We start from the raw sequence: 21,661 nt of genomic DNA on the forward strand, positions 1-21,661 counted from the left end.
CTTGTCTGGGTCTGACCCCAAGCTGCATAATAGACATATCGATCCCATATGAGCCAGTTTACAGCCTTAGATCCTCAGGTGGGGCCCCTCTGGCCGTTCCAAAGTCCAGGCTTGAAACTAAAGGAGAGCGTGCCTTTGCCATCAGGGCCCATTCGCTTTGGAATGACCTGCCCGAGGAGATAAGGCTTGCAGAGTCAGTTTAGTTCAACTCAATTTTATTATTTGTCCCAGAGGGCAGTTTGTGTTGCAGCAAGTGGAAAAACAAATCACAAACAATATGACACAGAAACATGCACCAGTTGACATTAATCTGTGTACAGGGTGGCTTGCACCTGTGCACACTCAAACTCTACAGGAGCAGATTAAGTGTCCACTGTAACTCCATAGGGTCTATAACAATTCAGTGAGCATTAAATATGACAATATCTCCTAATAACCTTATGTGTAGTATACATCACAATAATGCAGCATCAGGACCAGTGCCATGAAGGCTGATGCTGCAATACAGCACACAAGTCCAATATGTACTGTTACTTCTTTTAAATCACTTCTTAAAACCCATTTTTATGGACTTGCTTTTATGTCATTTTATTTATTTTCCCTATTTTATTTGTTTTATTTAATTTTATTTGTAGTTTTCTTTGCAGTTTTATTGCTTTTGTTGTTTTCGGCCTATTTGTGTAATTTTATATTGACATTTTGCATCCTACATCCTGCATTATTTGGCCTCTTGTTTTGATTTATCTTAACTCTTAACACTTAACTCACTTGTTGTATTGCCCTCTGTATATCCCATTTCTGATTTTGAATTCTTTGCCAAAGCACTTTGTAAACTATGTTTTCAAAAGGGCTACACAAATGAAGTTATTAGAATTATTAAATTCATCTGTTGCAACTGTCTGCTGTTAAAAATGGAGTGCATGCCCAAGCCTCCCTTAACTGGCCACATGAGGTCGCCCGTGCAGCAGCACAGATTAAGGATATAGAGGATTACAGGAGGCCATGTTGAACTTTCAAGGGGATGTGGTACATACAGCTTGAGAACACCCAGGCCACTGATGTGATGACATAATTTATAAATGACCTCAGTGAGCTCAAGAGCATCACCATAATCTCCTCACATTAAAACCTGACAAGGGAAAGTATTTAGGCACTGTGAAATAGGCTTGGGAAAGATGTGACTGGTGGAAACTGTGGCTGGATTGCGTCTGCAGCACCACTGCAAGTTTTAATACTGAAATTTCGCCTGTGGAAATCAGTAATTTGCTCTGCACAGTTTGTGAGAAATCTGACTCGACAAGTGGTGATAAACGAGCTGACAATTTATGGCTGCATTAATATTGCAAGATCTGTTAGAAAGAGTGAGGAAATCGCATAAGAGGGAGGCTATTACTGTAGTCACCGACACTTCAGTAAATACTTATGAGCAGTAGCATCCTTTGAATGGTAGATGATGAAAATGTGATAAAACTGAATCTTTTTCGCGGGCAAGTAACTGCGAGGAGGCGCATAATAAGTGTCTGAGTTCACAAACATCACATACGTGTTATATGCGTGTGTGCGCCTGTGTGTATTTATCCACGGTCATGAGCGCATAGGGCACGCGCAGCTTGTCGTTGCTTGTGTCCTACTAGCATCTGTTCCTCTTTTTGGAGCAGACTTATGTTTCGGCTACATCACTACCCGTCGGGAATCATTTCTGCGCTACTTTCATTTAAATCACCGAACCGTGAGTGCGAGAGCGCAAATGCGCATCGCTCTGCGCATCTTTGAATCTCTCAGAACTACACTGTGGACAATCTCCCTGACACCCAAAGACCTCTCCACCGCAATCCGACGAGGCTTCTTCCACCGCCTATGGCCGCACATCGGCATCCCTGAGCCGCTGGCCCGGACCTTTCACCCATCGCTGTCCGCAAAAGGTCTTTGAATCAGGGAGGCATTTCTATTTTTATTTATTTTTTTAAATCGTCCTCGGCTGACTATTTTTAAAGAACCGGGTGCTATGCTGGGCCCATCTCTCTAGATCTTGTGATTTAATACACGATCTCTCCTCCCACATTCGTCCGACCGAGACCCTGGTCCTCTCATCGAGCACCCAGCGATGCATCCTAACGCAGTGATGCTGGCGGTGGTCCTTTTGGGGAACTTGATGCTGCCTTTCATCTCGGCACAAAACGGTAAGAAAGCAGATGTGACCGTGGCATAACTGTAAACACCGCGGTGAGGGAAAGTGACCTGACTTGCGTGAGGAGGACGCCCGAGCGAAATGTTTTCTAAAGAGGATTCTGAGAATGACTACAGTTAAAAGCTACTACTGTACTATAGTTTTTTTTCATGCATATCGACAAACAAGGCCAGGAGTTAGATGGCAACAAATGTGATTTCAAGAACTGACCACAGAGAGGAACTCCTAACTGATAAACCAGAGAGGAAACTGACGTTGCTGTGACATTTTTGCGAGGTTATCTACTATCAGCTGAGTGTACTGTAGGTGGGTCAGTGAGAGGAATTAATTGCACTTTCAGGCGCGTCGACTATGTTGCAAATTTCTTTTAAAATAGACAGTGTGTAGTGTTGCTGGGAACAAGGCTGAGGCTTGTGCCTCCATGGGATTACTTCTGAATATTTATATGGACAATAATAGTGGCCTATGGGTAGCCTTGAGCTGCCAGTGTGTAGTTTGTTTAGTAAAAGGGGGTTGGGTAGCTGTGTGTCAAGCAAGACTAACCTGCTGTGGATGCTGAGCCAGTAACATATCATCAACACCCAACACAGGCTTAAGACTGGCCCTGTGTGTGATGTAAATAGGCCTACTGTAAATACCAAGCCCTTCTGGATCACAGTTCTAGGGCCTGTGCATCTATTTGATTTGACTAAACTACTCCCTAATCATACATTTCCCATCATGCCAGCTTAAGTGGATCTTTCTTTGTTGCCCAGCTGGTACATTCTGTATCTACTGCAAAACTAAATGCATGCACAAATAGCCATCCTTATTTACTTTTCTGATGATCATGTTTGAGCGCCACATGTTTCGCCCCTACCAAAAGAGGATGTTCATCTGCGACTTTAACTTCCAAAGTTCACCCGTGCATTAATCATAGTAAAAGTGACATGATTTGGTCTAAGTAAATGTCAGTAACATGCTGTTGGGTGTTCCAAGGCTGCCCTCCTCTGATACAGCATGTCCCGACTTCAAATTCTGTTGAATCACATCACCCAGAGGGGCGCACAAATCAGCAGCCATTCATGGAGATAAAAGTGGAATCTTTTGAATCTTTATTCGCTCAATTTTTAAAATAACCTCAATGGGTCCCTGGAGCAACCCTGGCATGATTGTGAAGATGTTGCCGCTTTAGAGTACAAATTGAATAATCACAGCCTGCATTCATATCGTTTAAGAGGCATCTGTGGCCACATGTCAAGACATCTGTGTTGACAAATCAATATCACTGATCTGTTCCCGTTCAGATGAAAGGCAGGGAATTACTCTGCATACTTAAAATTTTAGAGCTTAATGTCCACCTCTTCTTGTCTGTGGGATAATCGGACACCTACTGTGCAAGACTTAATAAGACGTATTCTGATGAGAAGGTGTAAAGCCTCAATCCAGTCCTGTCCTACACTTGAAGAATTTATGATTGCGAATATTGGAAAATCTCAAAAGATTATTTCTCTAAACAACTAAACTAAGTCTTCCACATTGAACAGTTTGTGCTATTTTTGTGCAACAAAAGCAAAACACAATACGTAGAAATGAAAGAGACGCAATCAAATCTAGATCATTTTACAAGAAAGCACAGACGCAACCTACATCTAAAAATCCTTACATACCACAGCTGTTATATAATGAAATACAATCTCCTAAATTCTTTTATTTCTTCTTAGTTAATTTCTCTGAGGTGCTTGAAGCGTGTGCATGCACAGTGAGGTGTTCACTGATCTTGCTATCTGGAAAATCAAATACCCAATAAGCCCTCCATTGTTTGATGAAGCTCAAGCAAAGGCATTCCAAACACTTCCTGTGGTCTTTGCTCTGCGTTAGTGCCCACTCACTGAGGCCCCGGCTCACACCACAGAAACACATGCACATACAGCCAGGGGTCAGTGAGAAACAGACTGGTGCTGACCCTGTCACTAAATGTGTGGGGGCTTTGTCATTTTCATGTAGAAATCTTAAAGTCACAGCTCATCTGTAGACACATTTCATTTCCTGCAAGCGGATCCTAAATTTATCCCAGTTGTACTAAGCTACAGTCAGTGTCTAACATTGTTGGAAGTATTCTGATATTTGCTCACATCGCATGCATCCAAAAGCCATTTCATTTCTCTCTCACAGTTCAGATTAAGGGTAATAGGTGCATAGCGTCTTATGCAATCCTAGATTTTCCCCCGTGATATCACAGAGTTCAGGCAGTGGCGTTGTGGGAGAATAATAATTATAAGTGCATGAGATGTAATCACTGTATCTAGGAAGCGGAGGGAATTCATGTCATTATTTCCTCATGCTCAGGGGAAAGTAGGCCTACTATAGGTGGCCAGTCTCTGCGACAGATATTTGGAGGGACTGTAAATAGCATCCATCCATTCTGCCTCGTTTCTATTTTTACCACCGAGACACAGCACCGAGAACTGTGGCTTTAAGGTCCTTTTGTGAAAGTGAATTCATTAACTCTTAATGGACGGCCTCCTTGTGCACAGCTGCACAGCCTTCTAAAGGCTCGCTAGGTGGCTGTGAACAACTTAAGCTGAGAGATGATGTGATCTTTATGAAAAGAAAATAAAGGCTGTTGAGAAGGTGGCTGGGGCTGACCTGAGGAAGTGTCTTATATAATTTCCCCCCATGAAGCATGTAGCTGGCTCCTGCTGCCAACCTCGGTGCTGTATTATCACTGCCTGCGTGAATCCTGACATGCAGAACATGTCAAGACAGCCTTTAGAATAACGAGCTGATTTTATTACTTGCATGTTAACCATTTAGATTTGTTTTTACTCTCATTTAACTGTTTGTAGTAGCTTAAGAGTGAGCATGTACAACAACAAAGACTGGCTCTTTTAAGCTCACACAATTAAAGTATGAAAGAAAGACAGCCATTTTCACATGCACATGCATTTGTTGTTAAAGAAATACAGTTCACCACAAAATCAAAAGCGCATGTTTTTCCTTTTCCCTGTAGGAGTATTTATCAGTCTACATTTTTTTTGGCGTGAGTTGCAGAGTTTTTGAGATATCGGCTGCAGAGATGTCTGTCTTCTCTTCAGTATAATGGCACTGGATGGCACTTCTTGTGCTGAAATTGCCAATAAGTAAATAGATTGAAAAACGTTATTTACCAGAAATCATAACCCACTCACTCAAGATAATCCCCAAACTGTGTTGTTGGTAGTTTTATGAAGAAGCCTGCATCTAGTCATGGACAAGAGGCTTGTTGTCATGACAGCACGAGGTTGTAAGCATTAATGGCATCCTTCTCAGCTGAGCTGTAACATTAGCTAGCTCAGTGGTGCTAGTTAAGCTAGCAGTAGATGCACACTTCTTTCTGTGCTGTGATAAGGCTGGCGGGTGGAGTTCGGTAGAAAGAAAATAGTTCCAACATGAAATTAGTCATGATAAAATTGACAGTTGGCAGACATCTTTACGGGTGATATCTCTTGGCAACTCACATCAAAACATACTAGATTGACAAAAGCACTACAGGTAAGAGGATTTATGTTTATTTTGATTTTCAGGTGAACTGTCCCTTTAAGATGAGCATCTCACTGTTAAATGCCATTAAATCAATAGACTTACTGTACTATATGATACAGCAGCTTTGTCCATCATCATGTTTCTGTCCAAGCTCTGGACAAAGGCACATTTGTGAGTCTGGAAAATATGCTGTAGGACTCAAGCCAGCTCTTACACTGAGTCACGCTTGCCCACTGTGAAATCTGATATGGACTGCACTGATTAGGAGCCGCATCGCACAGTATAAAACACACTGCAGTTATATAAAACTGCACAACTGTAAGTTGAGCTATGTTTTTTTAAATAGTGATTTGTCTAGGGATGGTTTTTGCTGAGCATGCATGCTGTTTCTCTCAGCACCACCCTGCTTCATATTCACGCAGGTACACACTTTCACAGCTGGAAGTTCCCCAATTTAGCCACAGCCTTGTACTACTGGCTGCTCTGCCGGAACAGCTCAGGTTAAATGTGCTGCTCAAGGGCAGCTCAGAGACAGGATACACAGAGAGGTTACTTTTATTTTTCCGCTGCCTTTGCATTTTTACACAGAACCAGACAACACTGGGATCTTGCTGCTCCAATGTGTGAATTAGACAGCATGCCAGCATCGCAGAAGCAAAAAAAGCCGTAATGGACTTGACATTTAATAAAAGCGTCAGCCTCTATTGTGACATGTAACATACATGTTGGAAGAACTTTCTAAACAAAAACATTGGCATAACATGGCAAAACAATCATTTACTGGCCCTGTTGCATGGCGGCTGATCTTGTCCTCTGCTCAGAGGGTAAGGAAGTCCTGGACCTCATTGTTTTCCAAATTTGCAGATGTTTTCAGCTGCTGTTCTTCATCTTTGAGTTAGCTGCTAACTGCTGCTTTTTAAATCTTGCACAGTGGGTCGCATGCATAGCACACTGTCAAATTTCACCTGTCCCGCTGGCTGTTCATAGTACGTAGACCTCGATTCAGCACTAATACTACCTCTGCTGCCAGTTTAAAGGTGAGGCAACTCTGTCCCCCGATTCGCCGATAGTGTCTTTTATACAATACGGGGAGGCAGCATAACATGATATTCCTGCCTTAAACAGGCAGTGTAATAGTGGCTACAGTTACTTTTTGTTGTCAGCTAGTATTCAGCACACCAGGGTCCTTTAAGTTGACAAAATAATATTTTGAAGTATTAAAAGAGGTTTGAAAGAGCATTCATCACCTTTTGCAGAGATGTAGTTGGAAGAGATTCTTCTTAAGGTGTGGCTCTTCAAATATTAAAATTATGTTATTTTGATGGTGAGAATCCGTGTCCCATGATGTCCCACATCTGTTGCTGTGCTTCTTGGGTTTCACATCAAATCATTTGAATTCCCTTGTTTTGACCTCTGAAAGAGAAATAGCAAGTACTCGCTGGTTGTGATTAGGGGATGGGATTAGAGCATTTCTCCCCAGCACAGGGTTATTGGGATTTAAATCTCATTAAACTGTTGCCTCTCTTCTGTGATCTGAATGACAGACTCAAGTATTACCAGCCAAATGGAAATGGTTGGGCCAAAACCTCTTTTTTTGTAGAAATTCGCTTTGCAAATAATGGCAATATTTTGTCACGTAGCCCCATTGCAGTGATATCAAAAAAGGTATATTAGTGATGTGATGAAGCCAGAGAGGAAAACTATAACCACTCTGTTATCAGTGTGACACAGATTTTGCTGCATACTACATGTCACACCTACAAAGTGTATTCTAGATGTATTGGAAGTTATTTTGTGAATACTTTTTTTCTATATATATAAAATAAGCAGTTAAAAACTACTCTTGTAAGAGTAGATCAGCATTAAATCTAAACTGAGCTGACATTACATTGCATGACTTCTGCACACTGGATAGCATTTTAAGTGCATGATATGTCAATATTCATATCACCACATTTGCTTGTAGGGACAGAAAATGGCCTTCTAGGACTTGCACTGGGTGTTTTGCAGGTATTACTGCACATTACTGTTGACATTATGACGTTATTTATTTCTTAATTCATCACAAAGTGATTTTGCTAATTCAGTTGCGAGCAGGATATGTTTCAGCTGCCAAACAGCAAGCATTTTATTATATGCATCTAACAGACTCGGCGTACTGAAGCTTTGTATGGCTTCCTGATTCTAGTAACAAAGCTTGGGAATGCCTGCTTTGTGTGTGCACAATAAATAAATAAATAAATAAATGACTTTAAAAACAGAAAGGACAGTTCAGGGTATGCCCTTTGTAAAACAAAATATACGTTTTGGAAGAAGGGAAATTCATAAAAACCACTGGATGTTTGACAAGTTGGAAATTCCACCAGAAACTCAAACTGGGAAAAAAGATTAAAAAAAATTTAATAAATGGTTGGCAGTAATGTGACTACTTGTGACTCGTAGTTAATGGGGTATAACATACAAAAACACCAAAAGATCCCTTTAAATTTTTTGACACACCAAGGAGGATATCAAGGTGTGCAATAAAGCAGATTCAAAAAGTGTTAACCACCCTTAGGTTGACAAAAAGTAGAGAAAGGATTGAGGAAAACGAAAACAAACAAAAACCAAAAAAGGCTTCAATATGTATTATGACAAAATATGGAGAAATAGTGGCTGATAAAGACACCCTTTGTAAAGTCACACAGGTGTACTGATGTCTAATTTGACCTCAGATCTGTTTTTAGCTCACAACCCCCTGACTCACCGTAATTTGTTTTGCAGCCTCTGTTAAAGGGGCAGTGTGTAAGGTTAAGGTGGGTTTAGTAGCATCTAGAGGTGAGGCTTGCAGATTGCAACTAGCTGGAACTTCTTACGATTAGAATTCCTTTCAGTGTTTGTTGTTCAAAAGGATTTTTTCAGGAACCAAAAAATCTGCAGAGATCTCTTCCCCTTTAAAACAAATGGATGGTGATTTAAACTGGTAAAAACATTGAATAAAGCAGTTTCACGTTAAAGCATCAGTGTTTTTCCAACATTGGTTGTGGTGGAGGAGCTGCTTCCTATGGTGGCAAAAATGCAAATGGCCCTATCCAGTGTTTGGTGTGTCTGTTCTGAGCTACTGTAGAGACACAGTGACTTCATGGACAAGGACTTGCTACTTTTGTAGAAATAAAACGCCTCATTCTAAGGAAATGAAAACAGGATTTATTTAAAGGTGATTGTACACTAACAAAAACATACATATTAGATTACATTTCTGTCAATATATCCCTTGAAATCCTACACACTGGAGCTTTAAGGCAGGATAAATTACACCCTCTGATTATTTGTGTATATGAAAATTGATCAAAATGAGATCTAAATCATTTAGAATATCTGATTACACCTTTGTGGATATGGGCAGCCTTTACATTCTACCAAAATCTCTCATTAGGTTAAATCCTATAATTGCTTAATTATTTTTTGTTGAGTAAAAACAGCAACACACACAAAAAAAGACAATCATAAGATTGACTTTTCACCATATGACTTACAATGCTGTGGCTAATATCCGAGCATATACCACAACTGCACAACTGTCCTCATTTAAACAGTGAGTCAAAGATATTAATCTACAAACGATCATTATGACTGTGGTTCACTGTGTCATACAAATGACCTGTAATGGCCTTCACATATGTCACAGTACCATGCAGGTACAACAAATATGCACCCACAAACTCAAACACAAACACTGCCTTGCACATCACTAGTTCAGTGGCCCTGGGGGTTTCCTACTCGCTGCTTTCTGTGGTTGTGGGACGGCAGCTGACTCACTCTCAGGCTGCATGGTGGTGGTGTGTGGCTTGCTGTCAGTCCTCGGGGGAGCTCTCTTCTCTACCTACATCAGAGGAGTATGTAGGCTGTAATGACTGTGATTTCCACACAGCATCAGACAGAGCTTGACACAAAAAACTGCAGGTTATTTCGTGACACTATTGTGCACCTGTCACAAGAGACTAAAGTGAGCTAAAGCATGCAAGTCAAACATGGCACTGTGAACAGTATCATTAATTTCTTTTGATAGCCTAATTTCTCTTAAACCATCTTTCATGTAAATGTTTGACCTCCTTAGATCACAAACAAGCCGCCATAGCAACTACACCCCTCTGCACACATTAAATTGTAGATGCCTTATTGTGAATTCAGATTCAAAGAGAGAAACACTCTTCTTGCATCGAAGCTCTCATTTGTTTCAACTAACCTATAATATTCTTTTGAGGATGCTGCATTTCGGGATGTAACACCCCCCAATTTACTGTGACACCGACCAGCATAAAAACAACCCACCACAGCGAGGTCTGTTTGGCTTATATTTCAGTTTGTACCAATTTGTGTATGTACAATATGTTGGTCTTGCAAAACTGCAAATACAGTATAACATGTAGCATTGCAATACAAAACTAGAGCAGCCACTGGGAAGGATTAGAAACAGAGCATCCCCATGTTAGCTCTGCAAGCATTAGCATTTAGCCACCTTTAGCAACTAAGCAAATGGCAATACACTGTATGCCTTGAAATCTTGTACACAACATGTGTTATACATGTACATGTATAACACTAAAGACAAAATAACTCAGTTTTCAGAGCCACCTTAAAGACTACAGACAGCAAGTATTTGGTACTCAAAAGATTGTAGGTGGAGTAAACAGTGGATGGAAGTCTGATCTACATTGTTGTAATCAGGGTTATAGTTTAATTTAGGCGGAGTGAAACTTTAAGGTCCAGTGTTTTAGGGGGATCTAGCAGTGAGGATTGCAGCCACCACCTGACACTGGTAACTAGTTTGAATTCCTCCTGCGTTAATTGTTTAGGAGGTTTTTAGTAAGGGTCGACAGGTTATCGGCCTGGCAGATGACTGGGGCCGATATTTGGCATTTTGGTGATTATGCGTATCTGCATTTTATTTAGATGATCACCAATAAAATAAATTATTAAAGTGCAAAGAAATTCATCATGGGATGAACTTTGACTTTGAACCTTAGGAAGCTATTTTTTATTCATTCATTCATTCATTATTTATTTAAGTTCTCAATTGACTTAATAAAAACAGTTGCTGAGAACTTGCTGTATATGATGTTGAAAGTTTCAGTTTTGATTAAACATCTGCTAAAGGCATTTAAACAAAGTTTGTGTTGGAGTTTGTTATATTCCAAATTCTAAATATTGCCAGATAATTTTTTATTTTTATTGTAAATGCATATTGGTTCCAAATAATTGGTATCAATATTGGTCCTGAAAAACAAATATCAATCGACCACTAGTTTTAACTGGGAGCCGATTTATCCGCAGAGGTCTCTTCCTCTCCAAAACAAATGGACCCATTGATTTAAAATGGTAAAAACACTGGATAAAGCAGTAATTGCTATCTACCGTGGCTGGCACAAAGACACAAATGGCCCTATCTTGAGCCAGTGTTTGGTTGTCCGCTCTAGGCTACTGTTGAAATATGGTAGTGCAACATGGCGGACTTCTTGGACTAGAACTTGCTCCCTATGTAGATGGAGACTGCTTATTCTAGGGTAATGAAGACACTTTAAGTTTAAGTGAAGCTTTTAGTCTACATGTCTTTAGTTCATGAGCACTGTTACTAAAAGCATTCAGGATCCCCCTGTAAAACGTCAGTTAACCGCCAAGAATATTTGGTCTGTTTGGTTAATTTTAGGGGACCAGAGGGTGGGCATAATGTTCCGGCAGAAGAGTGTTCTACCACTGGGACGGCATTGTCTCTATGAGCTAGTCTCTAGCTGGCTTACATTAGCTTTTACCTGACCTGGGTGGTCCGCAGTGCGGAGCGGCCGAGGAGCCAGTGGAGACTGAAGGCTAGGCAGTGGGCATGTTTCCATATGTTAACATGGCTGGCTGACTGTTAACAAAGCCAATGGACAATAAAATAAAGTCAAGACATTTGCATCACAAAACAGAAAAAAATTCAACCCGTCAAAATGGAAAGCTCTTTTAAATGCAGCACTAAAGAGCACTGGAGCACTGGACTAAAAGAAGATGCCCTTTTGTGTTTCACGTCTTTTTCTTTCCTCAAAAATGAACAAGTTGGTTAATGGGTGTTGGCCTATCGAAAGCAAAATTAACCAAAACTGACACCCTTATCATCAACTATTTTGTTCAGAGATTAATAGTAAAGTAACCAAGTTTACCAAGTATTGCTGCATTTATCAGCTGTATAGGTTTTAAGTTGAATGTCTTTGAGTTTAGACTATTGGTTCGACAGAAATATCAATGTGAAGTCATCATCGTAGGCTCTGTGAAGTGCATCTACAGTTTACTGACGTTTTTGGAGTAAACAACATATTGTTTAGCAGAAAATAAAATCATCAGATGAGTTTATAATAGAGACTTGCTGTTTGTTGCAGCCTTAAAGCTTTCTTACAGTGTCCTTGTACAGTAAATGAAAAGCAAGATGTGCCTACTATACTTGTAAAAATAATATACAATAGTGAAACTTTTATCATCATAACATGAGATGATGCCGTGCATTAAGATGAACTGTGCTCGTCTTTCTTCTGTCACCAAATCGCTGATACTCACCACTATTCATTGTCACTTCTTGTCTCGCCGCACGCCTTTGAAATGAATGAGTACCGGCTGGCTGCTTTGTGTTTTGTTGTCACTGCCAGTATAAGCTCCTTGTTTAAACAACACAAAAATTGGCCTGCTCATTGGCCGAGTGTTGTCTGTAGTTTGTTCTGTGGGTATTTCTCCATAGAGCCTCCCTGAGCTGAAATTTAAATTAAGTCATCTGTTCCCTTTTTCTGATTTAATTTGCCATCACCTTGGAGGGCATTCATTAATTATTTTTTTTCTTTAAGCAGATACTATACTGTGATTATTAACACTTATGCATGACTAACAATAGTTATCTGTGCCATGTGCTGAGCCAATTTACTGTCATACCCATAATCATAGTAAAGAACGCCATAGTAAATGTTCTGTCAAACTGAAATATTGCTTTAACAGTGTAGGCGGATAGGCTTGGATTCACCCTCTGGGATTATGTGGTGAGCTTGATGGGCCCAGATGTTTCCAGAGAAAAGAAACAAATGCTAATTACTCTGCATATCTCTAGGCATTGCACATAGCAACACAACTTGTGAGCACCAAATATCCTCAGACACATGAATACCGCAATTATTCTTATATTAATTTGCTATATTCTCCTCACATTTTCTCATTCCTGTCATCTAATTAATTTTCATATGGCTGTGAGTCACAAACTGGTGTCAAGCCATAGACATGCTAACATGGTACAAGCTAAAATCCATGTGTTGTTAGATATGTGAAGTATTTTGGCTGTACTTTGACAGCCTTTTTGAGTCCAGTGCTCAGAGAATAATGTACTGCAAACCTTGTGAATGGTATTTATTTTCACCATGCAGTTCAATAAAATTATTTAAATGAAATGGCTTCATTGTGAGGATGAGCTGAATGTAGCTGTTTACACTCCTTCCTCAGGCTTCCACGGGTTTATCTGTTCATGTGCTTATGATACATTACTTTGAGCAGGGCAGACAGATCTGGGAGGGCCTGTAAGCTGTTGTATTTAGACGCAGCACACAGTCTAACACTCAAGAGACCACAGGCTCTTTGTTCCCATTTCCTCTACAACAATCCAGGGCAGAATTAAGGCAATGTTTTTTTTGTGATTTATTTAAGCACATGTGGTTTACAGCTGACAGGCTGCAGGGGCGGCAGAGAACAGTGTCTGTGGTCCAGGTGATTTGTCATTAGATGAGCTTCATTAAGGCTGGCAGTGTATTGTTGGGCCAACTACTGATGTGAAACCGGGTCATGAATCAGACGCAGCATGGTAAGCTCACAGTTGTGGTAGTCGTGCTTATGGATCCTATGAATTCCACACTTCATGACATGGCGGTAACCCCCCACAGATTAAATGCCAGGGGTGTGTTGTATTGGGGACATGACTGCATATTCAGGTTCCATGTATGATGTAAATTAAGTAAAAAGTGCTTTAAAAGCACAAATCAACTGTGTTTGATTCTGTCTAGACTATCCTATTCCACTGTGACCATATGTGAATTTTGAAAACCTTGCTCTTAAAGTCCAGCTTATCCAAAATGAAAGCTGGCTGACCTAATTTCTGGCGTTACCAGCAAGAGCTGATATGGATGAAGAGATTAGGTTTATACATACATACATACAGTCACATCTATTTGTGACAATTTCTGTGAATCGTTTTTAACAGGCATTTCAAGCTCTGAGGAAAAAAAAGATAAACCATGACAACTGACATCAGTATATGAACGTATTAATTATTGTGCAAGTAAAATATCTGTATGACAGCAGATTCAGACTTTTAAAACTGATGTTAGGATTTTTATTCAGTTTGTTTTTTTAAAAAAAGGACATTTAACATAGCACAGTATCATGTACAAGAATTGTCTGGGTTTTAGTGAGTTTTCTCACAGCCCAGTGACATGCGCGATATGTGAACTGGTGACTCTAAATTGCCTAGGGTATGAATACAAGTGTGAATGTGTTGACCTGTTTGACAGACTGGCGACACGGTCAGGGTGAACCTACCGACCGGTGTGTGTGCTGGGATAGACTCCAGCACCCCGAGACCCGAGGGTAGTGAAGGGACTAATAAGTAGTTACTACTTGTGGCCTTAGTTGGCTTGGTTAGGTTGAGGCAAGAGGAGTGGGACTGGTTAGGGTTAGGGTAGGAATGTCATTATAAGCCAGTTAGAGGCAGAAAAAGGTAGAGCCACTCTTTCACCATTCTAGGATTCACAAATTTGCCAGCAGGACAGACCGGTGTAGAATATTAAACAAAAGCTTATTCACCAAAAACAAGTGATTTGTTCCTTTGATAGACTGAGGACTTTATTGCAGAGACAACCTACCAACACATTTGATGAAGGAAATAACCTGATTACACTTTTAGAACTGACAATGCTCACTTTAACCAGGAATCCACATTATTGTTACTTTTTAATTTTAGCAGTTCTGATAACTCTCAAGTGACAATAATTCCTGTGACAGAGTGGTGTCAGTGAGAGTTAAGCTCAAGGGGAACATTTCCAAGCCAGTGATTTTAACAAATTGTGATTTTCTGTGCCGTGTTCTTTTTCCAGCGCTGACAAATGCTTGGCACACTTATGGGAAGTTTTGATGTCAATGGGGTCAAGTAGGAGTGGTGCCACTGATTGTTGCTACAGAGTGAGTGTAGAAAAGGTTTGAGTGATTGTTCACCTACTTGACAAGGCTGTCTGATAAGCAAACCTTTAAGGAGACTGATTAAACTCAGTGAGATTGCGCAAATAGTTCTACCCTTCAATCCTGCATCCTTGCATTAATCTTTATTCAGATAAACGTGAAAGAGACAAAGAGAAACGAAAAAGAAAATGCACAAGATACCAGCATGATTTGCTGGCATGGACTTGGGACTGGCTGACAATGACTCTATCTGACAGTTTTATGGCCTTAATGGGCTAAGGAACCCTGATGTTGAAGTGACTGGATTTAGGTTAATCATTGACCTTTTCTTTTTCCACCTATCGATGATTTGAGCCTTGCTTATTTTTTGTTTGCCTTTAACCATCTGCTTTTGTTTGTTTGTATACTCTGATCCTATTTAATTTCCTTCTCCATACCTTGGCTTTTCCACACCTTCCTATTGCTCTAACTCTTTTCTACCCTTTCCTTCCCTGCCATCCTGATGCACTTTTCCTCTCCAGCTGGGTTTGTGAAGTCGCCAATGTCTGAGACTAAGCTTACGGGGGACACCTTTGAGCTGTACTGCGACGTGGTCGGTAACCCCACTCCAGAGATCCAGTGGTGGTATGCTGAGATCAACCGAGCCGACTCCTTCAAGCAGCTGTGGGACGGAGCCCGCAAGCGTCGGGTATCCATCAACACGGCCTACGGCACCAATGGGGTCAGTGTGCTCGGCATCACGCGTCTCACACTGGAGGACTCTGGGACCTATGAGTGCCGGGCCAGCAACGACCCCAAGCGCAATGACCTCCGACAAAACCCAGCCATCACCTGGATCCGCGCCCAGGCCACCATATCGGTGCTACAGAGTGAGTGGTCTATGTCCTGTGGTACCTAGATGATACCTGTCCTAACCACTCCAGCATGTAAAAACCTCTCAAGAGCCCACCCTCACCACAGCAGTCACGCCAGTTAGATATAAAACAAACACCAATTATGTTCTTTATTTTTAAGGGTTTTTTTACAAGTATTAATAGAAAAATATTGTAATTGTCTAAATCCAGTTAGCTAGTGGTTGCCTTTTGTCTTGTTTTTTTTTCAGAAATATTCAGTTTTGTTACTTAATTTAGTTTGGTAAATATTCATGTTCTCTTTTACTGAACTCAGTAAACTACCAGTTTCTCCCCAAATCTCTTGAGCATCTTGTTGTAAATGACCACAAACCCAGGACCTTTACCCAGTTTCTATCTATATTTCCTTCTTTCCTCTCACGCCAAACCTTTGTTCTTACTGTCTCACGTGTCCTTTTACAATATTTTGATCATTATCTCTGTATCCTGATTTTACCCATGTCCTATTCCTGGATTTATTTGTTATAACTTATTCCCTTAACATTATTTTGTGTCTCTTGCGTTACGTGAGTTGTTTTATTTACTTCAAAGGCCTGCCTGCTAAATGCAGTGGAAACCTAGTGGTGCTTTGAAGTAGTGGTGCTTTTGATTTGGCTTTCTCACTCTGGGCACAGTGTAAATGGGACTGTAAGAAGACACAAGGAGGGATCTATTTAGGTGTGAAAGAGTGATTCCTGCTGTCAAATCTTTCCTGATAAAATCAAAACATTTTCTGTTTTCAAATTTGTGTGTGGTAATCCAATAAAGGACATGACCACGCGAGGGCCTCGAGTGTCTCATGTCTCTTTTAGATGAGGCAGAGATTTCACTTCTGCTAAACACTCTCTCTGGACTTGCCTGTGCACTGTGTAACCTTGTGTCTTCTCAGCCATTAAGCGTGTGACTGTGAATCAGTAATGACATTATATCCTTAAACCCTCTGCTCTGTGCACACAAATATTCAAACAAACTGAATTTCAACTGGACCCTCCTAATCTGTACATGCTTCAGTGCTCTGCCCGCTGGAGCACAAGGAGATGTGGAATGTTGTTAGTCATAGTGAAGCTCTCTGAGAAGCTGAGAGGAGTTTGATCCTTGCTGGCTCCTCGAGTTGGACTGACCAATTTTGATTTCTGTCTGAGCACTATTTGATTAGGTGTAGGGCTTAGGCAATTTAAACTATTAGAAGAAATGCAAAAGAAAGTATATTAAATCATTTGCTACTTCACTGCCACAACTTATCAAATCTGCCATTTGAGTTCTCACAAAATATATTTTGTCATTACTGAGGAGTGAATGTTCTTTTTATATATACATGTAATATCCAAGTTATTACATGTATACAAGAGGCTATGCACAATAGCCCACTGATATGGATGTATTGTTTGTAGTTGGGGGAACATGCCAAAGTGTGATTGTCTTGTTTTTGGCCTTTTGTCTAATTCAGCTTGTGAATATATATATATATATATATATATATGTATATATATATATATATATATATATATATATGTGTGTGTGTGTGTGTGTGTGTGTGTGTGTGTATATATATATATATATATATATATACACACACACACATATATATGTATATATATATATATATATATATATATATATATATATATATATATATATATATATATATATATATATATATGTGTGTGTGTGTGTGTGTGTGTGTATATATATGTATATGTATATGTATATGTGTGTATATATATATACACATATACACATTGTTGTTTTAAAATAGACACAAGGATGTATATAAAAATGCATATCCTTATTCATAATGAGTGGCTCCAACCATTTAGCTCAAACATGCGCTCAGGAGGCCCATGTTTCACTCTGTGCCAGCACAGTTAGTTAGACATCCCTCTGGCGTTGCACTTTTTTGTATTGTAATGTGCTACAATAGTATGATTTGAGGCCTGTCACAATGATAGAATGCTGCCCTAAATATAGACCTTGCCAAGTTGGTTACTGTGTCTCAGCTATTAAGTTTAAAAGATTTAATACATCTTGGCAAAATGTAGCAGAACGCAGCCCTAGTTGACAATAAATCAAATCTGGAACTAATATTAAAAAAGCAACACCCCTCATATAATATCTGCTAGTTAACCCTTTAACACCTGGACTGACATCAGTTGTCTAGTTGTGCTAATTTGATTTCTCTCCAAAACATAATGAGCAACTTGGCAAGAAATGGCCCAACAACTGCATTAAAAAATAATAATAATAATAATAATCAAAAGATGAATAAAAATTGACCTCAAAATACTATTAGATTTTATCAAAAAATGTCCAGAAAAATATATTTAATACTATTTTTATATAGTGTAAAAAATAAATCTAAATCTATATTTGATACTAAATTAATACTAATTATATATTTAAAATTATGTTACAGAAGTATCAGTGTACATATTTTTTCAGCACTTTCTTTAGCTCATTAGTCCTACATTTTATGCCTATTTTTAGATTATTTTCTTAGAACTTTTTACTGATTTGTCTAATGATTTTTGCTTACTTTCAGATTATCTTCTTATAATTTTTTACTAATTTCTTGCTATGTTTTGCTTAGGTAATTTTCTTGTAACTTATTACTACTTGCTATTTTTTGCATATCTTCAGGTTATTTTCTTGCAATGCATTACGACTTTCTTGCTATTTTTAAAAACGTAATTCAGGTCATTTTTGTGGAGTTTTTTTTTTGCTAATTTTTTTCTAATTTTGGGCCATTTCTTGTTAAGTTCTCTATCGCCTTCTTCCCATGTAATTGAAAAAATAAATCAAGCCAATTTACTCAGGTTTTAAAGGGTTTATTGGATACGATATCAATCTAAATACAGCCTACATTACAGTACCACCAAAAGGAAAGGGGGGTGGGGATCTTGTCACATTCTGATATGGCGTTACATTATCCAACAGTTACCACATTTTAAGTTGTGGTGTCCTACAAACAACCTTGTGGTGAAACTGCCTGTGGACCACTGTGCCGTTTTTGATAAATGTTAATTTATGTACCTCCTGATGTGTGTGTATGCATGTCTCTAAGATACTATTAATAGTACATGTGTATCCGTTAGGTGGGGGGGAGAGAGAGATGTGGGGGGGGGGTGTATATCCCCTCAGCTATTGACTATACAGAATGGCAAGAAGAAGGTGTCATGAATGCTAATAGAAGTCACTTAATAGCCCTTCTTTCCTCTTGCTAGTGGCCTTGCAGCAACCAGTAGTAGGATTATGATGCTTCTCCTCTCTGCTCCTCCCCTTGGGGGCTCCATCGTTGCCATGGTTGGTCCGCCCTGGAGGAGGAGGAGGAGGAGGAGGAGGAGGAGGGGCAGGGCAGAGGAGGCTTCCTGCTCACTACTCAAAGCAGAGCAAAGGCCGCCTCGCTCTCAGATGACACCCCCTGCTTTCCTGAATGTCCTTGAGAAATGGACCCTGGTATTGTTTAGTAGCTAGTGTGCTTAGCAATCTAGATGTTGAAGTAATTTAGGCAGTCATTCAGCAATAATGTAAAATGTCAAAGGACTGTTAAGTGTTGTATAAATCTTCAGCCCAGATCTCAAAGTACATTGCTTTTTTTTTTTAAAGCACTATATTCTGATGACATTTACAAGCAAGTGTAGGGTAGGCCATCTTTGAGAGCCCATCTAGTTTCCTCTGTTAAAATGAAACATTAAAATGTCCGCAGTTATCAGCCACAGTTTATCCTCTATCTGTCAACTATCCTCCTGGAGACTGTGAGCTTGTCCATTTAGAGTATTCTGAAATGCATGTATAAATTCAGTGCTCTGACAAGAGATAATCAATCAAATGACTATTTTGTTTTTTTTACAATTTCTCTTCTGCTCTCAATACTGGTCCATCCAGAAATACTACATTTTACTCTAAGCATAAATGGTTGATACAAGATTTCACAGCTGTTTCATGTACTTATTATGTCTTCTGTTTATTTGTTGTGTTCACTTTTGTCTTCATTTCATAGACACCCTCCTACACAGATCATATAAAAACAGCACACGGCCTACAGCTACTACAGCATGGGAGGAAGTGTTAAAACAGCATTGAGCCCCACTTCTGTGATAAGGTTTGACTGTCTCTGTCTTCCAGAACCAAAGATCAATGCCTCTGATCAGACCATCCTGTCAGCGGACACTCCTATCAAACCAGTTACGCTGCAGTGTAACCTCACCACTGCCCAAACTCCCCACAAGGAAAGCTTCTGGGTAAAGAATGGACAGGAAATCGCAAATACGCGGACAGAGCATAGGAACATAGTACACAGGTGACAAAAAGCTTTGCCTCTATAACCCATATGAACATGAACATTGTGCTATAGGGCCACTACTGACTCCTGTCTAAATGGCGGGTGCATAACCCTGCAACAGAGAGTGATTATAGACAGCATACAGGCATCGCAAATTCAAAAGAGGCGTGACAGGTGTGACATTGAACATGACAGCATTGGCCTCTGATGACAAATACGCGTCTGCAGCGCTTTACTAACGTGGCAATAACGTTACCCTCTTCTCAGAGGGTAAGGAGCTCTGAGATCATCACATCACATCATTTTCCCAATTTTTAGACATTTATGGCAGCTGTTGTACTTTTTTGAGTTAGCCACTAACAACTATAAGTTGCGTTATCAGCCTCCCGCAGCAGGGCGGCATGCATAACACGTCGTTAAATTGTCACACCCGTCCTGCCCATGGTCCTGTTCTGTTTATACAGACACCATTTAAGTGTGGAACATACTGCAAGCGTTTTTGCAAGCTACACTGCTTGCATGAGCACCAGTGGTCAGGTGTGTCTCAGGCTACCAGTGCAGTGTGAACACTGTGAGCGTGCAAGACGCAGCATTTCGGCAAGGCATTAGATGCTGTTACTACTTCTCATGGCCGCATAAAGGCGAGACAACTCTATCCCCCCATTCCTCAATTGTAGTTTATATAAAAACAGTGAAGCGGCATAATGGCGCGTTTTTTCCACCTTAAATTGGCGGTGCAAAAGGGGCTTATGTGGTAGATAGAATATACCTTGGGAAAGAGGAAATTGCCGCCAGCAATGGAAAGTGAATAGGAATTTATTTACATTTTATCTAAATGTGGTTATGCATGCATGCAAAAAAATAACAACAAAAAAACAATCCTGGGGTAATTTTGCATAGTTACATCTTGGTCTCAAACATGGTGTCAAGAATTTCATGTCAGACTTTTTTAGAGAGCAGGACCTTGCTGAGACAAAGACAGTATACTGTTTGGCTCTAAGTTTGAAATAGGAGTGTTGCTCACATTTTCAGATATGATACCTCAGGTTTGTTGTTCTGCTTGGGTAGCTCACTGTCAATATTGGCCTGTAAATGGGTCAGACCAGAGACCACAGTGTTGCAAACATTTTTTTCTATTAAAAAAATTGTGTTTTAAATAGACACTGCAGAGACAACAATTCATCAAAACTAGACTGTACACGCATCATCTCCAAGCAGTCACCGAGGCAATCAATAAATATAATTTTTCCAAATGTTGATGGAAAAAGCTTTGCTACAGGCTTTGCGTTCTTAATCATTAAAAGTTTTAAATATCTTTAGGCTGCCATTGATTGAGATCAGTGCTGAGGTTACTCCTGGCTTTCTCACACATTGAAATGAGAAAAAATGCAGTGTGTAGCTGCCTTAAACCAAATATTGAACTATACCTATGAATTTAACTACATAAGAAACTATCATACCCTGAAGTACCAACTAGTTGTTAGTTCCTGCTGTCACACAGTATAACCATTGAAGCACAAAGCTACTGTCGCCCCCGTAGACATAACACAGACTCTCCCTAGCCACAAGATAAGACCAATTGGT

At 39.9% G+C, this 21,661-nt stretch overlaps 1 protein-coding gene across 2 annotated transcripts in view; it reads left to right on the top strand.

Moving 5' to 3' along the window:
* The first annotated feature begins 1,444 nt into the window (after positions 1 to 1,444).
* nptnb (neuroplastin b) overlaps positions 1,445 to 21,661 on the top strand; it is a 32,409-nt gene continuing 12,192 nt past the window's right edge. The window contains exons 1-3 of one of the 2 annotated variants that reach the window (XM_042515752.2): positions 1,470 to 2,180; positions 15,430 to 15,777; positions 19,921 to 20,095. In XM_042515752.2, coding sequence (XP_042371686.1) covers positions 2,105 to 2,180; positions 15,430 to 15,777; positions 19,921 to 20,095 — 599 coding nt within the window. In that variant the 5' untranslated portion in view covers positions 1,470 to 2,104. Of the gene's footprint in view, positions 2,181 to 15,429; positions 15,778 to 19,920; positions 20,096 to 21,661 lie in introns of both variants that reach the window. The other variant, XM_088080094.1, reaches the window with a different exon arrangement.

This window comes from Plectropomus leopardus, chromosome 1, assembly GCF_026936395.1.
Source record: "Plectropomus leopardus strain MGB_pleo_1.0 chromosome 1, ASM2693639v1, whole genome shotgun sequence".
Taxonomy (NCBI): Eukaryota; Metazoa; Chordata; class Actinopteri; order Perciformes; family Serranidae; genus Plectropomus; species Plectropomus leopardus.